This window comes from Doryrhamphus excisus, chromosome 1 (assembly GCF_030265055.1).
Source record: "Doryrhamphus excisus isolate RoL2022-K1 chromosome 1, RoL_Dexc_1.0, whole genome shotgun sequence".
Lineage (NCBI taxonomy): Eukaryota > Metazoa > Chordata > Actinopteri > Syngnathiformes > Syngnathidae > Doryrhamphus > Doryrhamphus excisus.
This window is the reverse complement of record NC_080466.1, coordinates 11,403,239-11,419,497: the sequence shown is the minus strand read 5'-3', so window position 1 is coordinate 11,419,497 and position 16,259 is coordinate 11,403,239. Positions and strand designations below refer to the sequence as shown.

Below are 16,259 nucleotides of genomic sequence, written 5' to 3'. Positions count from 1 at the left end.
TTTCATTATGAGTGTTGCTATATTGTGATTGCACTAACGTTTAATTAACGTAATTAAATAACGTGTTTACTGTGTTTACGTGTTTACTGAACATTTATATCACAATGTGATATAAATGTTGCACTACATGTTATACCTTGCTGTTGGTAAAAGATACTCATGAACTCATGAAATGAACTATGTCACGAAAATACTAATACTTTACCTCTGAGAAAATAATAAAACATTTTTTATTTAATTTTGGGACTGAATGGTGTTGTCAGAAAGCTGATTTGTAATCTATTAATAAAGTTTGACGGACATTCCCTTTAGCGCAACACCATCTAATGGATGCATAACGTAACCCCAGCCTCTACTGCAGCGCCTTATAATGCGGTGTGCCTTATATATGGAAAAAGTTTTTAAATATGTCATTCATTGAAGGTGCCCCTTGTAATGCGGTGAGCCTTATAGTGCGGGAAATATGGTACTTGAAAACATGACATTTGAAGCACAATGTGGCAGGGGATTACCGTATTGAGTTCTGACACTTATTTCCTCACACAATATACCAATGTTTGTCATTCAGAAAAGAAAGTCATATTTCTTTTTACCTAGATGAGCCGAATCAGAATCCTGTCTTTTTCATTGTAATATATGCATTACTTCCCTACTCCATTGTCATTGTGCAACCTCAGACTGATCCATTCTTACTGTCCCTTTGCATTAGCCTTCAATAAAAGGACCCAGAAAGTTCCTGCTACTCTCTACTTCTGCACAAAGCTCAAAATACAAAACAAAGACAAGCAAATGATGTGCTGAATTCATAATTCAATTACTCACGTCCTTCAGAGATGGTGGTTTCCAGGTGAATCAAACCTGGCTCCTTGTCCAGACCCATTTTAGACCTGAAACGCAGACATCGTTCATCTGGGCGGGAATTGCACTCACGGTATGACAATATTGTGCCATTTTACCAACAATTACCAAAATGTCAGTCTAGTGATTATAGCATTGGAAGAAACATCTCATTATATGCAACCGAAATGATACAGTTCATATATAGATACAATACAGTGGAAGCTTGTTTAACATAATCTTCTCAAGAAGGTCCCAATCGAACCGGAATATGCTCGAACCAAATCAATTTCCCACAAGAAACAATGTCAATCCAATTCATGTCAATGTCATTTTATCATGGCTGCCCAATAAACCAAAATGGAGCCAAAGAAAGTTGCAAGTTCAAGTATTTTAATGAAGAAGGTGAGAAAGACAATTGAATTCAAGGCATAACACATTGCAAAATACTAAGGTTTTCCGTGTTCATCTTGCTTTGGCAAGAATCAAGTCTTTCGTTAAGGTAAACTTAAATGTTTATTTATCCGTATCATTCATCATTTAGAATTGTTGTTTTCTGCATGCAAAAAAATATAAAAACATATTTTGTGTTAAAATGTTTGAGACTTAACTGTGTTAGTTAGCAAAGAACTACAGAGTCAAGTGCCGATGACATCATGGTTGAGTGACGAGGCTGACTTCCACTTCCGGTTTCCATGTATTAGCAAGGTAATAGAATGGTAACAAGGACATTATGTGATAAAAATACATTATAAACACAGTTGGACTCACGCAGTGTATTCATAACATGACTAGATACGCACCATAAAATGGAAAATGTAAAAGACATGCTAACCGAGGTTTCACTCTAGCATAGCAATTGATTAATAATAAAAATCTGTCTTATATCGGATTGTACTGTTGGCACACTCGTGTCCCATGATCCTCTGTCACAGCATTTACTTTCTGAAGAAATTATGTTTTGACAGTCTGCATGGAATGATCTCTTTGGTGTGACTAAAACCCAGAAGACACTTTTCTTCACTGCATTTTGCCTTTGTCTCGCTACTTGAACAGCCTACTGACTGACTTGGATCACAGCGCCTGACAGAAACACAGAAACATGACTGTAATTGTACACCGTGACTTTCTACAGCTTGTGTGATGTCTTTAATGTAAGTGTGGCATTATTCATTCATTTTCTACCGCTTATCCTCACAAGGGTCGCGGGGGTGATGGAGCCTATCCCAGCTGTCTTTGGGTGACTGGTGGCCAGCCAATCACAGGGCACATATCGACAAACAACCATTCACACTCACATTCATACCTATGGACAATTTGGAGTCGCCAATTAACCTAGCATGTTTTCGGAATGTGGGAGGAAAACCGGAGTAAAACCCACGCATGCACGGGGAGAGCATGGCCGAGGGTGGAATTGAACTCCGGTCTCCTAGCTGTGAGGCCTGCATGCTAACCACTCGGCTGTCGTGCTGCAGTGATTTCTCTGTCGTCCTTCCATAGAGAGGAAAAAGCCTGTTTTGCTCTGCTGAATGAATGAAGTTGACTGCAAAGATGGAGTTCAATTATTCACGCTCACCAGGAGGTGATCAGATTATTACAAACAAAGTCTCCGACCCTTTCCTGGAGAAGAATAGGATGCATGTACTTCACATACAAATAAAAGTTAAGAACACAAATGTTTTTTTTTCAGTAAATAAAATAAATAAACAGGGCAAAAAAAACATTTCAATTATTTTTTTCACAAAAGCAAATTATTCTCTTTTCCTTGTTATGCTTAATAAGCTTATCACATTTTCCGCACTATATGGCACACTTAAAAGTCTCAAAAAACGATGATGCGCCTTTTAATGTGGTGCGCCTTGTGTGTGTTCCAAAATCTGTCAAATTGTTGTTCTATTTAGGTAAGCTGTCACAGTCAGGCTTGATTGCTTTGCGATGCGATCCCAGGATACAGAGAGCAGGACAAATTGCAGGTAAAAATATTTATTTTTTTGCAAAAATTGCAGCAGCAGGAACAAAGCAACTTGGGAAGCAGACGGACAAACTATACCTGAACTAAATACCAACAGAAATTAGGGACAGGTGTGGATGATTGGGGCAACGACGGAAGACAGGGCAAAGTAGGAAGTTCCATACAAAATAAGGGTGTCTAAAACGGAAACTAAAGCCCAGACAGGAAACATGGACAAACTGTCACGTGGGAACCCACACAGGGCATGACATAAGCACTCTGTTTGAGTGAGTGTAAACATTTCCTGCTGACACAGGGATGTAATACTATGCTGCCAGTGGTAAACCAATCAGAGAACTACACATAATACGCACACAATGTATCTTAACTTCTGCAAAGTAGCGTGCAATGGCGTTCAAAGTGACATTGCGCCTGGCGAACACAGACCACCTAACATCAGACTCCCACAATGATGAGAGGGAACCCGGCATTTTTGATGGTGAAACTGATGCAAACACAGAGGATGCGCCTGTTGAGTGGCTCTTGGGTAAGGTACACGCTACAGTCCACCTCAGACTGATGTTCTTCAGCACTTCAACGGTTTGTTTTAGCATATGTCTTATGACATGATGCACCTTATATATGTGTTAAGTACAGAAATAGACTTCGTAATTGAGACAGCGCCTTATAACAAAGTGCGCTGTATGGTGTGAAAAATACGGTACAATTAAAATAATAGTTTTTTTTACATTCAAGTTTATTGTAGGAAACAAATATCCAGGCTCTTCAGAATGGATCTTCTCAACAAGATTGAGGAAAATGTTTCCTGACATCATGAGGAGGAGTAAACCGTTGATTTTCTCTCAAGTGTAAGGAAGCTCACAGATGGAATAGCATATCATCATTATTGCATTAAATATGTATTAAAAAGACTGGGGGATCAGAGGGGAAGCCAAGGCAGAAAGCATGTGGATCAGGAAAGAAATGGGACACAAAGACAAATGCCGGTACATGAAATAGGTAAGATATAGAAATAGAAAATGTTTCTACAGGTTGTATACAAAGACAATGTTGAAGTTTGCAACCAGAAGGAGAGGTGAATATGATGACCGATTGGGTGACGATTTTTCCTTCTTCACAGGATAGTCCAGGTAGCCAATCAAAATGCAAGTTAATTAAAATACTATATGAGTGAGTGACGATTTAGCATTTCTTTCCATTTGTATGTTCCGTAGTAATGGGAATTTCTTTCTTTTAACGGATTGGGTCTTTTTGCCTTGGCTCCACAAAGAGCTCCCAAGCGGTTCCTCAGATGTTTTTGTTGTTACTTAAATGGATTTATAATCAAAGGAGGGTCCAATCTGATTGTGTTTCATGTGAGATATTATTATTACACCTTTAGATTCGGTCTAAACTCTCGTAACTCACCTTCTCAAAAAAGGCCTTCTCGACACACACACTCACAGCACAATTGGAGTTGTGCAACAGTTACATATACTGCGGAGAATTACTGCAAGAGGCAGACACACAAAAGATGCATTGTTCACACGCTCTCACATAAAGTGTAACATTTAGTTTCCAGAGGTGCGCGGCAACTGCTGGATAGACTGTGTAGTTTATTTCTCAGTTCTTTGTCCATCGGTCTTGTCGATGAAGAGCACAGTGCTGTCACCAAATAAATTGCTCTCGTTTACAGTACAATTTAAAAACCTTTCAAATTGTGTGATCAATGACTGCTTCAAGCAACGCGGCCCAAAGAACCAATGAGAAAGGCTAAAGAGAGGATATAGACTTGACAATATTATTTACTATATTGCTGTATAGCAAGAAGAAGACAACATTAAGGCACCAGGAATTGTTTTCATGTGTGCAAGGGTGCATTTCATGCACTGACCATGAGAAATAAGAGGTGTGCAAACACATATAGGTGGTCTTGGATGTGCTGAAACATGTGAGAAGTCTCCACCTCCTCCATGTTTACTAGCTTCTAAAGGAGCAGTGGAATTTACACTGTAAATACGACTATTTACAGTAAAACAACACAACTTCAAGAAAACATCACACCACCAAATGTACATTTAAAACGTGCAACATTAAAACAGCAAGCAGCATCCATGTAACAGTTTGCTCATTTTTATGAAGGTTTTCATGAAGACTCAGCTTTTGTTTCCTGCTGCTCAGTTTCCTGACCTTTCCACCTTTGGCCAATCACGTGCGGCTTTAACGAAAAAAAAAAAAAGACGGCTTCCATTGGCGACTTACACATCGCTAATGTTCTGTATGTATCCCTTCGCCAAGTGGTGCCATGGTACACTCTGCGGCCGCTTGTGCAATTGTGCTGGTTCGATTAATTGGTAATGTGCAGTGCAGGTTCCAAGCCCGGATGAATGGGAGAGTTGTGTCAGGAAGAGCAACTGGTGTAAAAACTAAGCCAAATCAATCATGTAATTAACTGTCTGCAGCGACCCCTTTTAGGGAAAGACAAAACAAAAAAATGTACTGTATTCACCACTAAGACGTCTATTTGGGAATCAGTATCTGAAAACCTCTGTGCCAGAACAAAACAACTAAAACGTAATTATGAGATGGCGCTGTTTGGCATGAGATGGGCATAGCATTCCAAGCTCCAAGGCTACTAGATGTTTGCTGGCATGAATATCATAGAAAATATTACGTAGCTAACTCTTTGGCCTTGTTATCGAAGCCACACCACATACATAGTTTGCAACCTCACGACTGCACAGCTTGTTACTTTAAAGGTTTTCAATTGACTTTCTTAAGGACAAAGTTCCCATGTGTTCATTCATTTTCTACCTCCTGTTCAATTCACGGATGAGCTGAGATGAAGATATATGAAAAATATCTCAGCTTCCAACCCAACTCTTATCAAATGCACTTTTATGTATTAAAACTGCTTGAATATGACTTATTTTAGGCTGTAATTGTTAGGGTTCGGGTCTTTTTGCCACTCGCACAAGGTTGTAATCAATAAGTCTTTGGAAGGCAGCGTTCCAGTTTTAAAACAATGTATAAATACGTTTTTGGTATTGAATGAGTAAATTAATCTATGTCTGAAAAACTGTGAAAGGGAAGCAGCAAAATTCAAACCACAGTAGTCATGTATACATGGACCCAAATATTCCAATTGCATTCGGTTTATTTGCTCAAACGGAAAGAATTGAACCTTTGTATACACCTCATTCTGAAAGAAAAAGAACATATAATCAGATTCACAGGGATGTATATAAAACATATACTGTTTTGATTATAAAATATTAGCAAGATTGAATTTATCTTTGCCTGTTTCAATTTATGCCGGCTGCGTTCTTTCAGCGCATGCTCAGATATGACGGAACACGCAGCTCGAGACGTTCTTCAGTTTTAAAAATGGAGACGAGCAATCGGCACTGGACTGCTGCGGAAAGTTTGTTTTTGATCCAAACTAAATTTCAAGACTGGACGAACGAAAACTCACAATACCGAGTTATTCCAACAAGTTAAAGAAAAACTCGGGGAAGTCGGTATCACGTGATGTTGATGTTTACGTTTTACTGCGCATGCTCCATTGACTATTCTGTTTGATTATAGCGGCACATGTAGACAACATATTGGAATGTTCCTTTCCATGTATGCCATTGTTTTCGTAAAGGTCATTCGGAAAGATTCCATTTGGAAAGAGGAAAAACTCCTCATGTAAACGTGGCTAGTGTGATGAGGGACAGCTGTATGTGGACAAAACCCACAACAGCTCAACATGCAAAACAATAAATAAAACATAAAAAGACTGAATTGTGTTTTAAAATCATTTATTTAGGTAAAAAGTAAGAAAAAACCTAGTCAGTCTTCGACACAAAAAAATTAAAATGACGTCCTTTGTGTTGGGGTGGGTTTTCACCCAATTATATCTTGCGATTCTAAAACAATAATTAGTGCCAAAGCTGAAAGCATGAGCATAATGTCAGATCACAAACACTGTCAGCCAACAGCAAGTGACTGCCAGTCCTCTCTCGACCCCTGGAGCTTTATTTAGGGGCTTCTCTCAGTGCTTGTTTGTCCCTGAACAAACAGCTCCCATGACACCTACTGCTTTTATTGATAACACTCATCATCTACTTCTGAAGGTCATCCAGATTTTTATGGGGAAATGTATTCCCAGAATCAACTTTTTCACTTGCATACCCTGTTCAAGAACAAATTAAGTTCGTGAGTCAGGTTACCACGTTTCTATACACTGCATGGGTGGCCTGGCTCAGGTGGAGTTGTCGTCTCACAACCTCAAGGCTGCTGGTTCGATCCTCTGTCCTCCAGTGACCATGTTCCAGTGCTGTGTCATCAGTTGGCAAATCCGGTAATAGTGCCAAAGGGTGTCATAGAAGCGCTATACAGTTGTCCCTTGTTTATCACAATGACTTGGTCCCAGACCCGACCGCACTAGGTGAAGTTCCACTAAATAGGAATATATTCAATATTTAAAAAGAGTTAGAGCAGAGAAAACCTGTTTATGACCTTTTAAACGTGTTTTTACTATTCTTAGAGCCCTGCAGACATGAACTAACAGCCCTATAATCACATTTAGACACGTATTAGCAACAATAGGACATAAATAACTCACATGTTAGCATTTGGGACAATTTTTGTTGAAGCAAAATTTAAGATTGATATCAGTCTCCAATCCATCCTAACAATGACGTTTGTAACTTGATTGATATACAGGACAAACAGTCCTGACATACATCGGCCATAAATACATGAACACTATTTTGTAATATAACGGACGATGCTGGCTTTCTTTACAACCATTTGTATGACTATTTGCACACAGGCAGTTGGATCTATGCAGGGACATAAGAGATGGCTGCCACTTTAAGCATCGCAAGCTGCCGAGCTAACTAATTAGAGTCCATTTTATTTATTGTAAACTTAAGAAAAGGTGTGAAACAGAGTAGGGAAGAAGCCAAAAACATACCACTTTCACACGGAATAGAAGGAGTTTGAGTTCGGTCTCTACAGTTGGGATAATGTGTTGAGGTTTTACTTGTTACAATATATGTTTATGAGATGTGTTTTAATACTTGTTAGTAATAGACATGTACATTCATTAATAATTCTCCAGGTTCATTTGCCTTTTTTTGTCCAACTGTGCAAAAGGTACAATTGTCATTTACATACATCATGGCTAAAGAAGCCTAACAAGGTACCAAGACCTGAGAAATAAATTATATGTTTGTTCGATTGCTTTGAAAGTATTTTTTGCCTGTATTTTGGCAGATAGAAATAGAAAACTAACACAAGAGTCTGTTTGTTACACAATTATGAATTCAGCAATGTCCTTACAAAGGAACAATGGCATCATTCTGACATCAAGAATGCTTCTTAACACAGCTGTGTTGTTCAAGTCATAAAATCAGAATCCGATGATGCAGAAAGTGCTGTGTTTGTTTTGAGGCAGGGCTGCACAGCCGACCAAAACATGATGAAAAACGTGATAAAAATAGTCATTGAAGAAAAAGTTCCTTCTCATATAATTTAAATGAAAAAAACATCTTGTTGCTGAAAATGACTAATATTCCAATAATGCTGAGATTCCTGAGACAAGATAATTATTTTACCATTATCGGCTACAGCTAGAGTCCCTCCAGAAAGTATTCAGCAGTGTCCTGATGACATGAATGAATAATTTTAGTTTTTAACCTAAAATCATGTATAGTAACCCCACACAATTCTGCGCTTTGATTTTCGCAGCTGCACTATTGTGAATTTTCAAAAATATGAATTGATAAATAATTACTGTTTCAGGGTTTAAAACATGATTGGCCTATTATTTGTTTTTTTTTTTAAATGCACATTTTAGTATTTTAGGCATAAACCAAGCATTTTCAAGCATAAAAATGGCAGAATTAAGTAAAATACATATATAAGACCTTCAAAATACACATTCAAATACATTGCGATGATATAGTATTCTCTAGGTGTCAGTAATGTTACATGGAAGAGACAATAGCCACCACAGGAAGCACTGCTAACGTGTGTGAGTCTATATTATATATTATTTAAGACTTAAATGGCTTATTGTCTCTCATTATGTGGGTTACAGCTGCAACAATTGCTTAGTTATAATTCATTGTGCCTGGTGAAAGATCATTCACACCTGCAATAAAAGCCTGTTGATGCGACAATCGAGTCAAGTGCTTGTGTGTCTCATCCAACATTCAGTAACATTACTGACACTTTGTGGCCAGTGTGGAATACTACATATCATCCCTGTGTCTTTGAATGCATCTTCTGAACTCATTTGTATGCTTGAAAACATATATGGCATTTGTTGAAATATGCATATTTTTTTTATTAATAATAGGCGACATTCAACCACAAAAAAGAATGATTTATGAATTTATATATGTTTGAAAAACACTTATAGAGCAAAAGTCGGAGCACAAAGTGACAAAATACTTCATACTTGTGGTAGTAAATGCACAAATACAAATAATCATAAATTTGACAATTCAAAACATGAAAAATCCACAGGATTAACCCAGTATCAAATGGGAACGTCTGTGAAAGTCCGTGATGAGAGATTGTCTTCTCTGCTTATGAGGCAATTGTTTTAATTGGCCTGGCTTGCTAACAGCAGCCGAAGCTCGTTTATTCTCAATACCTATACCAATACCAAAAAAGTACCTCAAGCCAGACAATAATATTGAAACTAAGAAAGCTCTGTGGTCAAGAAAAGAGCCACATTAGTACAAACGTCCAATAACAATAATGATGTTGAGCATCACTGTAACTGTCTTCTGCAATTCAGTGAGTTTGATTTAAATTGTCGCTTTCCAAATCGCAGTACTTACCAGTAGAAACGATTGGGGGCCACTCTTTCATGCACCAGTTGCCACCTCCTCCCAAACTCCACTGAGCTGTAGAGCTGCATCAACACAATCAAACACTAATGAGTATTTATTCACATTTGACAGCAGTGACAACAAATACAAAAAATAATTAGAGTCAACATCTTGAGACAATGATATATGGCATATGTCCTCAAAACAATCTACATTTAGAGAATCCATCCATCCATGTATATGCTGGTTGTCTGTGTTGTCCTCGTCGCGGGGGTAAGCTGGAGCCTATCTCAGCTAATTTTGGGGGTGAGGCGGGGTGCACCCTGGACGAATACATTTAGAGCAGTGGTTCTCAATTATTTTCTGTATTTAACCGATTTTAAATACTATTGAGATTTTCATAATATCATTTATTTATCGATGCTGTACTGATTGAAGTTGAAACTTCTTCAATCAGAACTTCAGAAACCATCAAAATACAACAACATGGGAAGCTGTGAAGCATACAACCCTATTCATAGTCAAATTGCATGCTGATTATACAACATATTCATACATGTTGGCATGTTTGCACTAATACTGAAAGTATTACAGAAATACTACATCGGATAGCTGTTGTTTATTTTTAACTACACAGTGCAATATAATGTATATTTTACAGATTATTTTTTCATCTGGTAAAGAAAGTACTTTGTGTTTTATAATGACCTTGTTGACAAAGTTGTATTTTTTTCAACTAACACAATGATATACCACAAACAAGCATGGACAAATCTGTTTACTTTCTGGCTTACAGCTGTAATGTGATGAATTATAAAACATGATGATTTTTCCATTGAAAGCATGAGCACCCATGCATAATGTGTAAACAACTCTTCATTTATGGGTGACTGAAATGTGACTCTCTATTCTATTTTCAAATGGGAGGCTATTTAGTTACTGAAAACCCAGAGGGTGAAATCTATGACTGAATTTTCAGCCACAGTGCATAGTGCATAATAATCAGCTGTTATTAACAAACTTCCACAGGTTACTTTTGTTTTTGTCCAAACAATCGGATGCATTGAGACCATCTGGTCTAATGACAGATGGAATTGCATTATACAACATCACTATTAGTATCAAAAGCTACCAAATGTATGTTTGGCCAGTTTGATGAAATGATATTTGTTGTTGTATACACTGGTGTTATTATCAGGTAAGTGAGTACTTTGTTATTACTATTGTATACTGTATATGTTTTTGAGGTCTAAACAATATCTACTGGACCATTCTCTGGTGATAAATCATAAATCCATCCTCTTCCACTGTGAATGCAGCAGCCTAAGTAGAGAAGCACAGACTTCCCTCTGCTACAACTACTATTTTCGTCTAGTTCAGTGATTCTTAACCATAGGGCCGCAGCCCATAATTGGGCCGCAAGTTTTGCACCAGTGGGCCACCAGGGCAGCGGGACTGCATAGTAGGTTATCAACTGAAGACACCAGAGATAGGCTAGCCGCTATGATACTGTATGTTATCCATGAGACACTCAGTTACAGTGCAGCTTCCGACCAGGTAAACTGGCTGAAAGGCGCACAGCGCAGACATGTCATCAAAACCTCCCAGGCAGATTTTCACCACCTTCGGGAGGTATCCAGAAGGCATCCTGCCTGAGTCATCATCTGGCTCCTGTTAATGTGGATGAGCAGCTGCTTTACCCTTTACCCCATGACAGTGCTTCTCACCCTATTTCTAAGAGAGGAAACTCATTTCAGCTGCTTGTACCCGCAATCTTGTCATTTGGGTCATCAAACCTCATGACCAGGTGAGGGTAGGAAAGTAGATAAGCTGGTAAATTAAGAGCTTTGCCGTTTGGTTCAGCTCTGGCTTCACCACAACAAACCAATGCAGAGTCCACATCAATGCAGATGCCAAAAGAATCTGTCCTTCAATCTCCCAATCCATTCTTCCGTCAATCGTGAACAAGATCCCCAACATGGAGCTGACAATCCATGGACTCATGGAGGTTCTGATTCTCATCCCGACCGCTTCACACTTGGCTGGGAACCAATTTAGTGAGAGCTGAAGCTCCGATGAAGCCAGAAAGACTACATCATCCACAAAAAGCCCAAGAAAGCCACTCCTGCAACCGCAGAACCCGCAACACCCTGGTTGCTAAACTAACTGGTAACAAATTACAGCGACAATGCACCACTAGTCGTACAGGGACCAAACTTCCCGAATCAGGCAATCCGATACCCCATACTCCTGGAATACCCCTGACAGGATTCCTCAAGGCACATGGTGAATGCATTCTCCAAATACACAAAACACATGTAGACTGGTTGTGCAAACATCCATGCACCCTCAAGGACCCTGCCGAGAGTCTCGAGCTGGACCACAGTTCCATTACCAGGACCAGAACCACATTGCTTATCCTGAATCCAGTGATGTGCATGTATTTAACGATGGAAGGTAATAATAATATGTAAGAATACATCCCTTTAGTAGAATTATTTGGCAAGGAAATTACCTTTGGTAAAATAGGATAAAAAAAAATAATAATAACTGTCAAAAATTATAATACATTTCAGATCCATCCGTTTTCTATGGTGCTTATCCTCACTAGGGTCGCTGGGGTATGCTGGAGCCTATCCCAGCTGTCGTCCTTGGGCGAGAGAGGCAGGGTACACCCTGGACTGGTCGCCAGCCAATCACAGGGCACATATAGACAAACAACCATTCACACTCACATTCATACCTATGGACAATTTGGAGTCACCAATTAACCTAGCATGTTTTTGGAATCGGGGAGGAAACCGGAGTACCCGGAGAAAACCCACGCATGCACGGGGAGAACATGCAAACTCCACACAGAGATGACTAAGTGGAGAATCAAACCCGATCTCATGACTGTGTGGCCTACATGCTAACCACTCATCCACAATGCGGCCCTTGCATTTCATATGCTGAACTATATTTGTGTATGATCCAGCAGCTTAATAAATGTGAACAATAATATCCTTAAAAAAAACCAATAAAATTCAGCCTGAAAAATTGGATTTGCATAACTACAACTGTGTAGATTCAAATATGTACATGCATGTATATGAACAGTATGTAACAAAGCCAGTCTGTCATGTATTCATGCCAAGCTGTGCTCAGCAGATGCAAGCAAGACGGGCTGGGTGGGTTGGAAATTACTTTGGCGAATGATTCTACCAGGAAGAATAAGTGTATAGTTAAGCAAGTGACAGAGAAGTGGCACGGCACATAAAGCAGAAGTAGAAGGCATGTGAGGGTTTTACAGGCTCATGATTGCGGCAGCAAACTTTAGTCGACATTAAGAACATGTACATATTTGTTGATTAAACACATTTGTTCAAATATGTATTTTTTCCCCTGGTGTTTCTCCAACAGGCACATACAGACTACCACCAGTAGTTTTCATGTCTGTATAAACTTATATTACTCGGTGTGTGCTAGATTAATGAGGCTAGGTTAATGAGGCAGGGTACACCCTGGACTGGTCGCCAGCCAATCACAAAGCACATATAGACAAACAACCATTCACACTCAGATTCATACCTATGGACAATTTGGAGTCGCCAATTAACCTAGCATGTTTTTGGAATGTGGGAGGAAACATGCATGCACGGGGAGAACATGCAAACTCCACACAGAGATGTCCAAGCGGAGAATCGAACCCATCTCCTGACTGTGTGGCCTACATGCTAACCACTAGATATTTTTCACCTCTGCAGGAACCTGTATTTTCTGCCTTGCAAGGTTAGATTGTAATTTGATTATATTTTCACAGAATGATTGTAACCTGTGTTACGTCCCGTAGTGTGTGGGATGCCTTTTGGTCTGAAAAATGCACCCGCCACCTTCCAACGCCTGATGCAGCACAAACTCGATGATCTTCCTGACTGTAGTGTTTACCTAGACGATGTAGTTGTTTATTCCGGTAATAGGTAATAGGGAGAGCCACATGTCTAGCCTAAAAACAGTGTTCCAGCACCTAGCCAATGCGTCCCTCACCCTAAACCTGGCCAAGTGTGATTTTGGTATGGTCACTGTTACGTACCTGGGGAAACAGGTGGACTATGAGCAAGTCCGGCCAGTTGAAGCTAAAATTAGCGCAGTGGTGTCCTTTCCTGACCCGACCACTCGACGTGCGCTACGACGTTTCCTCGGCATGGCGGGCTATTATCGGTGTTTCTGCAAAAAATGTTCTACCGTTGTATGTCCCCTAACTAAAATGTGTAGCCCTGCCGTTCCGTTTGTGTGGATCGATGAGTGTGAGCAGGCATTTAATGCTGCCAAGTGTATTTTGTGCAGTGCTGCCGTACTTGTTGCACCAGATTTCTCTAAGCCTTTCAAACTTGAGGAAGATGCAAGTGCTACTGGGGCTGGGGCAGTGTTGCTACAAGATAGTGACGATGGTTTGAATCATTCAGTGTGTTACTTCTCTACAAAGTTTAAGCCACGCCAACACCAGCAATGCTCCCAGCCCTACAACACTCTGTGTATGTTGGCTTGTGTCTATTTCCTGTTACAGTTTTCACCGACCATAATCCACTAGTTTTCCTGGGCCAGATGTATAAGAGCAACCAGCGCTTGATGCGTTGGGCCCTCTTTTCCCGGGACTACAACTTGGTATCAAACACAAGAAGGGAGCTGACAACATTGTGGCTGACACGTTGTCCTTTGGGTGAGACCTTAAATTTGATGGTGGCATTGTTAGAATAAGGAAAAAGGGTGGGGGTGTTACGTCCCGTAGTGTGTGGGTGCTTTTGTGTGTGTTTCTTCCTTTTTCTCTGCAGAGTGCTGACACACCTGGAGGGTGGATACCAGGTGTGCCTGATGGCTAATCAGATGGAGCCTCCATATCAGAGGCAGGCAGCAAGCGGTGCGCTCTCGCTTCTCTCTCTGTTGTGCTGCTCTCCTGGAAGTGTTGCTGTGTGGGTCACCAGGTGTACATGTTGTGTGCTGTTTGCTGTGTGCTCAGCCATTACTTTTGTTTCACTAATTTCTTTTTGCGTCCTAGTGTTGAGGATTGTTTTTTGTTTTGTCCCCAGTTTTGTGGTGACTGTTTTCTGTTGCTCCTAGAATTAAATACTTTTTTTTTACATCTTTGTTATGCCCAATTTTTGCCCGAGACACCTTTGGGACGTAAAACCTGCATTAGCAAATGTTGATGTAAATGTAGAATCATCTGAATAATAATTTCAGAATAAATGATTCATTAAGGGGCTGCAAGGCGACGAGTGGTTAGCATGAAGGCCTCACAGCTAGGAGACCTCAGTTCAATTCCACCCACTGCCATCTCTGTGTGGAGTTTGCATGTTCTCCCTGTGCATGGTTAGGTTTTGTCCGGGTACTCTGGTTTCCTCCCACATTCCAAAAACATGCTAGGTTAATTGACGACTCCAAATTGTCCATAGGTATGAATGTGAGTGTGAATGGTTGTTTGTCTATATGTGCTCTGTGATTGGCTGGACACCAGTCCAGGGTGTACCCCGCCTCTCGCCCGAAGACAGCTGTGCACCAAGCTGGAATAGGCTCCAGCACCCCCCGCGACCCTCGTGAGGATAAGCAGTAGAAAATGAATGAATGATTCATTAAGAATAAGTCATTCATTTCCAGCTTTCCTATACACAGTATTATAACAACACCAAGCTAGAAGCACATCTTGGTTCCATTCTCACTCCAACACTTGGAAATCAGTTTTATAACACACCCTTAAGTTAACATATGACAATCTGGTTGCAAGTTTCTGTGTTTTTCAAAGTTAATATGCTGAATCGTGTCAGACATCTGTTGTGTGCCAATTCACCCGCTAAGTTGTCTGTATTCCTTTCAAGGACAAGTCTACAAGTACTAACAACTGCTCATATGTGCTTTTATATCAAAGTCAGTCATTGACAGAGAACACATGTCTAGTTAGTGTGACATTGTAATTTAATATTTGTGTGCATTATCTTATCAACCATAAAAACATCCCACAAGTCTCGTCCACATGGGTTTTACACACATTTTATCGCCATTAATTAAATTAATACATAATGAATGTATTTGTTACACTAATTTGATTTAAATTGTCTGCACACCAACTTGATCTTAGGCACTACGGTCACGGCCAAAAATAGTGTCCTGCTAAGATGCCAAAGTTTTTGGATATGTCTGTATGAAATATAACCAAATCAGTGGAATTTATACAGCCATGGCCAAAACATTGGCATCTGTAAAGCTAAACACTTGCTAGTGAACTATTAGCTCTTTTCTTGTTATTTACAAAGTGACAGCTGAGCATTGGCTCAGCCTGTGTTGACCAGCTACATTTTGAATTTCCAGTTTCATCAAGGTCATCCATCCCATAAAAGTTTAATTTTACAGACTTTTTCCACGTTTTCAAGGTACTCACAGATGTAGTTCTTGTCATCTGATAATCATTTTAGAAATCGGTCAGCGAAGTGGCTCACGTCAATGTCACTCCTCACTAGGGTTGGGCATCTAGCATCGAGCATTGGTTGGAACCGGTTCTGACCTTCCGATTCTCCCGGAATCGTTAATTTTGTAAACTTTCTGTACTTACTTTCGTTGATTGGCAGGCGACATAACACCAAACAAGAAGACGCGGCATTATT

General features: G+C 39.8%; 1 protein-coding gene across 9 annotated transcripts in view; it reads right to left on the bottom strand.

The window, feature by feature from the left end:
* Nucleotides 1-16,259, bottom strand: part of LOC131107404 (VPS10 domain-containing receptor SorCS1) — a 141,829-nt gene that overhangs the window by 39,713 nt on the left and 85,857 nt on the right. For all 9 annotated transcript variants that reach the window (XR_009120270.1, XR_009120282.1, XM_058057851.1 and 6 more), the window contains exons 5-6: nucleotides 9,634-9,707; nucleotides 823-887 (exon numbers count right to left, since the gene is read on the bottom strand). Coding sequence is in view for 7 of the 9 variants with exons in the window: in XM_058057851.1 (XP_057913834.1) it covers nucleotides 823-887; nucleotides 9,634-9,707 (139 nt within the window). In the remaining 2 variants the exon portion in view is untranslated. The remainder of the gene's footprint in view (nucleotides 1-822; nucleotides 888-9,633; nucleotides 9,708-16,259) is intronic.